At 39.6% G+C, this 12,043-nt stretch overlaps 1 protein-coding gene across 3 annotated transcripts in view; it reads left to right on the plus strand.

Annotated features, from left to right (window-relative positions):
• The window catches only part of cept1b (choline/ethanolamine phosphotransferase 1b), a 28,086-nt gene that overhangs the window by 12,593 nt on the left and 3,450 nt on the right, over positions 1-12,043 (plus strand). For all 3 annotated transcript variants that reach the window (XM_030051205.1, XM_030051203.1, XM_030051204.1), the window contains exons 4-9: positions 3,464-3,611; positions 3,706-3,847; positions 8,387-8,471; positions 8,807-8,938; positions 11,522-11,680; positions 11,779-11,904. In XM_030051205.1, coding sequence (XP_029907065.1) covers positions 3,464-3,611; positions 3,706-3,847; positions 8,387-8,471; positions 8,807-8,938; positions 11,522-11,680; positions 11,779-11,904 — 792 coding nt within the window. The remainder of the gene's footprint in view (positions 1-3,463; positions 3,612-3,705; positions 3,848-8,386; positions 8,472-8,806; positions 8,939-11,521; positions 11,681-11,778; positions 11,905-12,043) is intronic.

Here is a 12,043-nt window from a genome sequence, read left to right on the forward strand (position 1 = left end):
TGCACACACCAACAACGTAGCTATGGCGGCATTTTGACACAGAAGTAAAGTAATTGATTGAAGAAATGTCACACCATATGGCACATTAATGGCACTAATTTGGGCTGGGAAAAAATTGTGCCAGGATCTGGAAGCATTTACAAATCGCCAATAGATTCCTTCCATCATTACACGTCTATTTTACAGTATTTTGTATTCTGTTTACTTAATTGAAAATTTGCACAAAAGTTCCAAAGTTTGTAATTCAAAATATATTTAGAAATAATGGTAATGCAGTTTCATTGTCATTAGGTATGTGATTATGTTAATGCCATATTACATGATGTAGCTCAAAATGCTAAAATGACACTGCCTCTTCTCCTACCTATCAGTGTCATTACAGTCATTGGACTGTTGAAACTTAGGTGCCCATTGACAGGCTATTTTGGGTTATTTTGGAAGGCTTTGTTTCACCGTCTTATTTTTTAGGGGTTTTAGTTTAATTTCTGGTCATTTTTTACTTTTACTCATTTTTAGCTAATTTTCATGTTATTTTTAACAAATTCCATGCAATTTTTTTCATCACATTTTTTTCCAATTATTTTGAAACAAATCAAGTGAATTTGCTTGGTTTTCAAAGGCTTAAATGCTTGTGAAAGGTATTTAAATGCAAGAAATTCTTTGTTCCTTAACATTTCTTGAGAAACTGGGCAATGTGCCTTTTAGGCTTTGGCAGTAATATTACAGTTTGCCAGGGTATTTAGAAATCCCAAAGGTTTGATTTTTCAGCACTGTGAAAAATTCAGACACTGCTCTTCCTGTTCAACTGGTGTGGAGATGCTGTATTGGGGTGATGTATTGTAGTGCACAACATGCACCACCAGAGGTCAGTCTCTATTGGTGGAACAGGAGCTGAGCTGACAAAGATGGGGATGGTGAGTGGTGGTGAAAAGAATAGTAAAAAAGAAAAATTGAGTATTTTGGGGTTAGTCCTGTTGCATGCTACATGTAACTTTAACTTGAAATGACTTCTTCCAAAAGTCCAAAAGACAAAACCAATTGATTAGCCACATGATTTTATTCATGAAAGTAGATACCATCCAAGCTTAGTGCCGTTAATTATATAGCTCCATCTAATTGGAATAACATGCTCAGTTCACTTTGACCTATTACCACTTTTCAGTGCTTGAAGGCATCTTTTTCTACTTGCCTTCTAACGATGTGCTTTCGCTTCTAATTATACTTGAGATATGGAACTAATTTATCTCTAATGTGTAGGCTGCATGTTAATGTATGTATAGAGCTGTATAGGAATGTGTAGATTTACTGTATGTATTTTGGCATTTTTAGGGGAACTAGTCGGTGTGGGAGTGAATAGGCGTGGCAGAGCTTTTGTCTGTATGTGAGTGTATTTGTGTTTTGCTTTATGTACTGTATTTTCTTTGTGTTTGTGTTAAGGACCCCCTTGAAAACACGATGGTTCATCTCAAAGACTTATATCAATCAATCAGTCAAAGGGTTTATCCTTCTAATAAACTCTTTAATAATTATATTAAATAATTATAAATCTAGTTTTCTTGTAAGTTTGTATTTTTTTCTAATTTATTTTTCTGTGTGTGTGCTAAATTTCTTGTATGTCTTTTGCTGATTTCTTTTTTAAATTCAAATTTACTAAATGCCCTTTTCCCCCCATGTTTTTGAAAGGAATCAAGTGAATTTGCTCAGGTTTCAGAAAGTTAAAACTACTTTTCAGTGGTTTTCTCTGCCTTAATGAATCAGCCCAGTGTCCTTGATGGTCTGCAGCATTTGGCATACAGTTCTAGATTCAGTTACCACGACTGTCACTAGTCAGTATGATTTTTAACTGGGATAACTGGGTTTAATTGTTTTCTCATGTCCTAAGTTTGAGTTTCCCAAACATCAGAGAGGTTTTTGGCATATCACTGTGTGTCTGCTGTTTTAGTAAAGCTCATAGTCATTGGATACAAATGTTGCCATATTTAATATCTTGCCTCACAACACAGAGAGAAACAGGCTCCAACATGTGGAAGGATCAGAGCATTGGTGAAACATGACAGCTTGCTTTCTTTCGACGGTGCTTTTCTCTCTATAGCAGTTGTACGCAACAGTTCAGCTATATTTTCACACTAAATAAATTAAGGATAGGATATATCCATATTTTCAGCTTTGCTTGAGTATTTTTATGTATATTGACAGGAATTTGGATTTGATGAGAATTTTTTTTCTCTAAAAATAAGATGTGAGCCTGTCTTGTGTCTTTCCCCCCTCATCTGGTTTCTTTGTGGAACAAAGGACTACCACAAGTGCATATTTAAGTCACACTTTATTTGGACTATGATGAATAGTTTCAGTGTTGAAACTATTCATCATAGTTTCAACACTGTTAGTTGCATTTCAAATTTGAGTCACTGATGCTTGACCTCATATCAAACAGTCTAGTCTAATTACTCATCTTGATGCTCATACAACTGATACTCATCAGTATCAGTTTGGGCCAGACCGATTATCGCCTGGCCTGGTAATAGCGGCTGATTTCCGGGTTCTAAACCCCAGTCAGTATCTGCTAATAAACCTAACCTACCGATAACTGCTTATCAATACGAGACTAGTACAGAGCAAGTCTATTTCTCTGATGCAGAAAATGGAGATGGAATCATGCAATGTGATAATCAAATCAAAAAAACTGTAAAAAGAGAATGTCACAGAATTTGCTGCAGCACGTCAACTTCATCCACTACATCAGTGGTTCCCAACCCAGTCCTCAAGTACCCCCTGTCCTGGTGGTTTTTGTTTCAGCTCTACTCTTTCACACCTGATCCATGTAAGGGCTTCATACTGATTGGCTGAAACAGATCTACCTGAAGAGGGCGTGCATGAAGGTGCAAGGGCCTTAATTGGATCAGGTGTGAAAGAGTAGAGCTGAAACAAAAACCTCCAGGACAGGGGGTACTTGAGTACTGGGTTGGGAACCACTGCACTACATGATTAGACATGCTCTGATGACAAAATGTGCTTAAATTGTAAAACACAGACTTCAGAAAAGTTAAAATTGAAAACAGAGAATTTGAGGAAAAAATGAAACGGAATCTGGAAACAAAAGAAAACAGATTACTTAGGGCTCTACCATTGTTCAGGAAAATTTAATCATCAGAGTGACATAAAATTGTACTGCTGCTGTTAGCTTTTTTTAAGTAATAATTCCCCAAATCTTGGCGTAGATTTGCGGTTACAAGAGACAAGAGAAATGTATTCTGTCTTAAGTGCAAAACAAACACACCCATAGCATCGGCATGTGAATCAAGCTGCTGCTTTGTGAGTAATTATATGAACTGACACTCATAATACTGTTAAAACAAATGTCTTGTACACTGCTGTGCCTCTACAAGGCACAGCAGTGTATTTTCCAAACTGGGAGATATGAATGGGATTAAAAGTATTATGACGTTTTTTGTTTCTGTTTCAGGCTCCCCTGTGGGCATACCTGTTATGTGCTGTTGGTCTGTTTGTCTACCAGTCATTGGATGCCATCGATGGGAAGCAAGCGAGACGTACTAATAGCAGTTCTCCACTGGGAGAGCTGTTTGACCATGGTTGTGACTCTCTCTCTACAGGTTAATGGCTAGTTTTTGTTTTATTCTGTTGTATTGTGTTAAAATGCATTTAAATTACTGCAGTATTGCCAACCTTTTTCTTCCTTTTCTTCAGTGTTTGTAGTGCTGGGCACCAGTATAGCAGTGCAGCTGGGCACCAACCCTGACTGGATGTTCTTCTGCTGCTTTGCTGGCATGTTTATGTTCTACTGTGCCCACTGGCAGACCTATGTATCGGGCACCCTGCGCTTTGGCATGTGAGTTAATTGGTGGTGAGGCAGAAGGGAGAAGAACTTTGCAAGTTTGATGTCACCTCAGTTCATATGATGGTAGTCTCAGTTGTTATGTCCTTCGTTTGTTAAAGGACCATAGCAGTGATTTGAATGTTTGACCTGTTTACTACAGTTTACCCACATTTTATATTGTAACAAACCATTTTGCAACAAACGATTTCACAACAGACAATCAAAATCACTTGAGTTTAAATTTTTGGTTGAAACACCCACCTTATAATGTTCTGCTTCTGTGGCTAACAAAGTTGTCACCATTCATAAACCACCGAACTGATAAATGGCTGTGTAAAATAAACATTTTCACAGGAACTTGAATCATCAAAACACAACACTAATGTAGCATTTAGGAAAACTAATGTGGACAACTTTATTATGGTGATGGAATACTAGTTTGAGGAAAGTTTGAAGTATCTAAAAATTTTAATTTTCACATCATAGTGGAATGAATGGGAACCAGTGGCTTAAAAGGTTGGAAAAATGATATTGGAGTTTTTGCAGGTGACTGCCTGCTTTGGGAAAAGATTAGTGGAAACGTGAAGTATGTACATTTTTTAGATATTAACGCTAAACATGCCAACCACTGGTATGGTCCTTAAATGACTAACCTGTAGCAGTTCAATATTTGTCTCATATGTGACATCCTGTGCTACTTCCTCAACTCATGTCAAATTAACCATAGGCTAAGGGCCATGACTGTATGGGTCATTGTGGGTGCCTTAAAATGTATTGCTGAAATGAAAGAATTTTACTCCTCAAAAGGCCCTCCCCTAAACTATGAGTGGTCATGTCTTCCTCCCTCTGACCTCCACTAAAACACATGGAACAGTTATCTGAAAAGATCTCAAGTTTAATATATGTAAAGCTGTACATGATGAGCAGTATGGGTTTGTATCAGGAAACTGGAAAGCTGAAAATCAATGAAGCTACAAATAATTTCTACTATTGTTAAAATCAAAAGATAAATACATTTGAGATTAGAACAAAAATAAAGCTTTTGCAAATAGTATGTCACACAAAAGTCAGTCCTTATGTGTAATTGAGCATGCTTTGACAGCTACTAGCAAATGGTGCTATGGGTCAAATAATTTGAACTTTTAGTACAGCATCAAGAAGGAGAATCCAAGTAGCATGAGATGCACTAGGTAGATATACCTCGAGGTTTGCCACCACCACTCTCTCCCTAGGAAACCAGAGACTCAAGCTGGTACAAAATGGCCTTGCCACTGTGTTAACAGTCTCAAGTAATTGTTTTGCTGCTTAAAATCTTTTACCTGCTTTTGAGCAAAAAATGTTTTGTTCAAAAACTGTTGTAGCTAGGGGATGCATGGATGGATCACAAAAACTCACAATTCAACTTATATGTTTTTTCAGTCATGGATAAGATCTTTTTTGGATGAGTTAAAAACAAAACAAAAAAAAGACATTTCCTTTCAGTGAACCTTGATCCATTATGCCAAATTATGTGATGATGCCCACAGCAGCCAATATAACAGGCACACCCTCACACTCCTGGACAGTTGTTGGAATGGATTATGCTGGTGTTTCTTTTTTGGTGAGTGAGATGTCCTTCTCTGCAGCCTGTGAGGGCTTGGTCTCAAGGGGAGCTGTGATAGCTGGGGTCCCCCTCCATCCGTCACCTCCTAAAGCTTTTGCGTTGGACCTGGACTCCAAGGGTTGAGGCAAGGCCCTCTTGCCTCTTGTACCATGACATCATCAAACACACTAAGGAGTGTTGGTGAAAACCTAGGGAGGCATTAGCTCCACATTTACCTATGGCTGTCATTGGAGGCGCTGCAGAGCAAGGGTTGTTGGAACCACAAGTGTGGGCTCGTCCTTTGCTATACTGGCTGGGGAAGAGCCCTCTAGCTGCAGGGTTGCTTGTCACCCTAACATGAAGTGCCGTACTATTGATGATCTGGTAGTGAAAGCTTTCTAAACTGTGGCCATGGCTTCTAGGGTGCCAACACTAGTGCACTCCTGTTGTTGTATCTGGAAGGTCTGACAAGGGATTTTGGAGTCCAAGGATCCTGTAGACGTGATGCCAGAGATGGCCAAGGTAATGGATGTGGTTATCCAGGGAGTGAGTGCCGATGCCAGAGTTTTGGGGAACCCATCTGACCATGGCTCGGAGGCATGTTTGGATGAGCAAGTCAGGCTTGGCAGATACAGACCAAACAGTGGTTTTGTAAGCCTGCATTGCTGCAGGAGGGTTGAGCACTGTGGAGTCTGGCTGCTGCTGCAGTTAAGGACCAGACCCCCTCTTTTTCCAAGATATTTTGGAGACCAAGGTGAGGGACAAATCTCATTCTGCTGCCCTGGCCAATGAAATGTCTATCTCATTAAGAAAATTTTCAGAAAAATCTCCTGTCTTCAAGAGAGACGGGATGGGCATTTTATTCCACCTACTTCCTTGTGCCAAAAAAGGATGGAAGGGTTTGTCACATCCTGAACTTAAAGTGGTTGCACAAGTTCCTCAAATTCTTCTGTTTTGGATGCACAATTTGGGTCCTGTTTCAGTCAGTCTGGACACATGACTGGTGCACCACAGTCAATCTTCAGGATGCCTACTTTCACATTCCCATTTGTCCAGAGCACCAGCAGTTCCTCTTTGTCTGCCGCCTTCTGAGGCTTTGTCAACCACGGAGTTACAGCTCCTCTTGCTGAAGACTGTTTTTCTGTTGGCTAACATTTCAGTCAAGTGAGTGAGGGATCCAGCCCTTTGCTCAAAGGTTGTGGCAACGAGATTTGTTTCCAAGCCACTTGTGCTGAATGATTTCCATCCTCTACCGCTTGCATAAGTTGTGCCCTGTGAGAGCACATAGGTGTTATGGGGACCATGTTCAATTCAGGTTGGGTCCAGCCTCTCATGTGGTGGCTCACTCCACTAGAAGGGTGTCCATTCCATGGGTCTGGCAAAGGTGAGCAGCGCTGGAGAGATGTAGTGTGAGAAGTTGGGTCTTCTCTTTGACTTGCCACGTTCCACCAGCTGAATGTGGTATCTACCACATTCAGCACACACATCTATTGTGTTCTCAGTGCTTGAACTAATAGGGACTAGATTTCTTTCAGTGATGAAGCAGTAACATGCCCTTGGGGCTACAGGTTTTATTTTCCCCTGCAGCACAGAGTGCAATTTTGTCTTGTGCCCAGGTTTTTATGTTTATGAGACTATGTCTATGTAAGCCATTGTTAGCATGAGATGGGTGGTATCAGTTGTTTATTTTGTTTTGGTGTTTTTCCCACTTTTTCAGTTTAAGTTGAATTTGGTCATTTTTTTCTGCATGTCATTTGGTGGCAGGTTAGGCATGAGTCTGTCAGTGCCACTTCACTCCCCACTGGACTGATTTGGTATACTGTTGTCACATGTTTACAGGTTCACTGAAATGAATTTTTTTTTTTTTTTTTTTTACATATGTACACGGTTTTATGAATGATAGTTAACCTGCAACCTTTCATTTTCACTCACAGGGTCACTTTGATTCATATAACCATGTTTACATACGTAAACATTAGTTTTGCTCGTTTTTCAGTCCCTGTGTTTCCGGCCATGCCATATATTGCTTTTTTCAGGACAAGTGAGGCTATCCAAAAATGGCATTATTTGACATGTAACAAATTTTGTAAGTGTCAAATGATGACAAAAAATGTCTTTGGCATAAGTTCCTGTTGTAAAAGTTTTTTTTTCCTCTTATTTGTGAATTTCTCCCTTTCTGTGTTGTTAGTGAAAGAAAAACACTCCATTCCCCATCATGCCTCACATTACTTGTGCTTTCTCATTACTTGATGTTGTCTAGCTCTTATCCAAGGGGTTAGTGTTATCCCAGGGCTAGTCTAACACAGGCTAGCCACGGAAACAAACTCCCTGGAACAGAGTTAGGCTAAGTCTAACTAACAGACTGGGGCTCCTTTTCTGTGGGGCTCATTGATAACCCTAAATTACCAAAAAATATTTTCCCTGCTCAAACATACCTTGGGTGCTCAACGTTGCTCTGCTTTTAGTATTTTTAATTCCGAAAGCAATGTCGATAGCAGTGTTGAACTTTATCATCCATTTTCTCGTGTTGTTAAACAGTTTTAGCTAATATGCTATGATCCCTTGCTCTGGCACAGCCTGACAACAGTGGGTCAAACAATGTTTGACCCATCCCTACAACAGGGATGATTGGACCGGCTAATTTTTTAACCAAACAATCACACTTGAAATGGGCAAGATCAGACCTATATTAATGGCTTGAATAAAAATGAACATGCGATTCACTGGATATGAAACCAGGCTTGCCTAAATTTTGCCATGTAATCTACAGTTCACCTGCATGCCGAACTGTGTGTGGGGGATGATCCATATGGATCTCGGATCAGTTACTTTCTGTTACACCCCTAGTTGTGTGTATAGTCAGGCTAGTGTGCTATGGAAGAAGGCTGTGGGGTTACTATGTACTTGTAGATCTATGGTTCAAGACTAATTCTTCCTGTAAACCACTGTGCTTTTTTCCTCCCACTCAGCATTGATGTGACTGAAGTGCAAATCTTCATAATAATTATGTATTTGCTGGCCGCCGTGGGAGGATCCGCTTTTTGGCAGTCACTGGTAATTCTGATTGGTTGGATTGATTGATGTTAATTTGATAGTTGCCATAATATGAAGATGATGAGTAATGATGGCTAATTATTGATGATTATGTTGCTTTGTTATAATTTAACATTTTATTGGAAATATAAAGGAATTTGCTTGCTATTAAGCTGTGCTGGACGTTCTCTTTTCCCATTCTGTGTTCATGATGCTTTCATTGTGTATGTAAATGTGAATTATTCACAAAGGGCTGTACAGTCCAAATTGGTGAACACATTTACAGTGTTAACATTTGTGTCTGTGTTGTATAACAGTGTTTTAATTCTGGTATTGCATTGTCTTTGACTCCACAGATTCCCATCATAAATATCCAGATGAAAATAGTTCCTGCCATCTGCACTTTTGCAGGAGCCATCTTCTCTTGTACGAATTACTTCAGAGTTATTTTTACTGGAGGTGTGGGCAAAAATGGATCCACAATAGCAGTAAGTCTGGAAACCCCACAGCTTCATCCAGATAAACTCATAATAAAATGTGCTTGTATGGACTGAAAAGATCTGTCCTTTCAAAGGCGTGGCACACACCAAGCCCACTTAAGAGAACTAGCAACAATTGAGATAGACGTTCAAATCACTTTCATCAACTACAGTTGATGGTCAACATGCGCACATGTTCTGTGCCTGCATTAGCCCTTCATCTATAATCGTTTCATTGTACAAATCGGCAACATGTCTTGATACGTCTGTTGATAGATTCACTGGCATGGGTGTTATGAGTCTGAGGGTCTTTTGCTTGTATAAGGTGGATTTTTCCAGAACAAGCTTGCTTAGCTAACTAGTTAGTCTTGTGTCCTGATTCGCTTAGGCCTCCAATCAGAAAGCTATCTGTTAACGATGCTCTCCGATGCCAATTCCACTCTCATCAGCAGCTTCCCAGCCACTGATGAGAGTAGACGGGGTCTAAAGGTGTGGAACACACCATCCTGATTGCACTTAATCTTTGGATTCAGATGGCCCAAGACAGTTAGACAAGAGCCAAGGGCTGACTGCTGACTTGTTGTGTTGGGGTCTTGAAGGACCATACCAGTGATTTTAAATATACAGTTAACCCACATCTTACATTACACCATACCATTTTGCAAACTATGTGGAGGTACAAAAGACTTCACAACATAAAATTAAAATCCCTCAATTTTTAAATTAGAATTTATGGTTGAAACATCCGTCTTTTAATGTTCTTCTCTGGCTAACAAAATTGTCACTATTCATAAACCACAGAACTAATAACTTGCTGTGGGGGTACCCAGTGGCTCACCGGGGCACCAGGGATGACATGCAGCAAATGGTTCCAGGTCAGATTCGAACCCAGGACACTTTGATCAGGAGTAAGCCCTAACACATGGGATGTGTTCTTATGGGTGGGGTGCCCTGGCTCACCGGGACACTCCACCCATGTGTCCTGGGTTTGAATCTGACCTGGGGCCATTTGCTGCATGTCATCGCTTCTCTCCTCTGCCTTTCCTGTCTCTCTGCTGTCAGGTAAAGAAAAAAAAAAAAAAAAACTTCAATAACTTCTTGTGGAAAGCAAATGTTTCCACACTATTTTCTGGCAGAGAAACTGCTTGAACCCCTACAATTTCTTGTCATCAAAACACAACAGCGCTGCTTTTTAAGGAAATTGAATATGGACAACTTTATTACAGTGATGGAAAACTGCTTTGAAAACAGCTTGATGTCTCAGAAAATTAATTTTCATATCATATTAGTCTAGTGGAATGAAAGGAAACCAATGTCTGAATAAAAGGTACAAACAATTATGTTGGAGTTCTAAAATATGGTTGCTTTTGGAAAAGATAAGCAGAAACATGAAGGATGTATGTTTTGTAGAAATTGTACTAAACATGCAAAATCACTGGTATGGTCCTTTTAAGAGTTCGCATGCATGTTACAGTCTGTTGTATGTACTACCTGTAGTAGTAGTAGTAGTAGTAGTAGTAGTAGTAGTAGTACAACAGTTGAAAACCCTTGTGATAAAATTTTGTTTCTGTCACCCAATTGTAAGGGACAGTAGAGGGATCAGGGACTCGACAGTACCATACAGGGGCAGGAAATGGTTCATTTCAAGATATTATGAACATACACAGCCCTAACCACCACTGGAAATTTTTGCACCCACTATTTCTGAAAAAACAAAATTGTAGTGCCCTCTCTCCATTAAATTCACTTTACAACAACATCTAAAAACTATAATAGCAACAACATATAGTATTCCTATCACTTGTTATTTAGGAACTTTATGGGGATGCTGTTCACCTACAGTGCAGTTTAAGTGGAATGCAGCTGTTAACGGGCAATATTCCAGTCTTTGCATATACAGTTTGCATATATGCTAACTCTGAGTGACAAGCACATTGTGGTCATTGCCTGAGCGAGGCACACACATGCACATGAACACACTATTGCTCATAGTATTGCTACAGTATTTGTAGTATTTGTACTGTAGTCATTGAGCAGCAAGTTGATACTGAAAATGTGCTCCCCAGATCATGGACCAATGTGCTCCCCAATCCATGGACCAAATTCCCCCCCAAGGATCAAGCTTCTGTTTCACTTACTTCAAATACTGCTTCAGCTACTTCAGCTGGCAGCTTTTTTTCCAACCTGAAGCAAGCACACAAATTTTCTTCCAATTTTTTTTTTCTAATTCTACAATCACTGCTACTAGTAGAACTGCAACCACTGTTAAAGGCTTAATGCTGATTGGTTGAAACAGATCTACCTGAACAGAGTGTGCATGCAAGTGTGTGACCCATACTTGGATCAGGTCTACAGGAGTAGCGCTGGCACAAATTTTTTGAGGACAGGCAGCACCAAAGGATTGGAGTGATAACCACCAGTTTAATACATTTATGGGAAACCCTGTGTTGTATTGACCTTGCTATTAGCCATATTAATAATATAGGCATCCCAAGTATATCAGGAAGCTTCATTTGCTAATAGTGCAAGTCCTTTGAAGCTGTTTTTGGTAGACGTATCTGCTGAGACTTGACTGTGTGTTTCTTTCCTCAGGGAACCAGTGTCCTTTCTCCAGTATTACATATTGGCTCAGTTATAGTGTTGGCTATGATGATATACAAGAAATCTGCTGTCCAGCTCTTTGAGAAACACCCCTGTCTTTATATCCTGGCCTTTGGCTTTGTGTCAGCCAAAATCACCAATAAATTAGTCGTAAGTCACACATGATCTTCAAATTGTTGTATATGTTGCAGTTCCATGTGTTGTGTATGATACTTAACCCTGTCTACGGTATGTCTGTATGTTCATAGGTAGCACATATGACAAAAAGTGAGATGCATCTCCATGATTTAGCATTCCTGGGACCAGGGCTACTGTTTCTGAATCAGTATTTCAACAGTTTTATTGATGAGTACCTGGTTCTGTGGATTGCACTGGTAAGTACACACATTAATAACTATGGTTGTATGTCTTAATAAAGCTATGAAATGGCATAAAAAGAAACTGTTAAAACGCATATCTATGTTAAACTTAAGGCTTGGTTTAATTCCTACAGTCGGGCTCGACTAATGGGTT

This window comes from Myripristis murdjan, chromosome 5 (genome assembly GCF_902150065.1).
Source record: "Myripristis murdjan chromosome 5, fMyrMur1.1, whole genome shotgun sequence".
Lineage (NCBI taxonomy): Eukaryota > Metazoa > Chordata > Actinopteri > Holocentriformes > Holocentridae > Myripristis > Myripristis murdjan.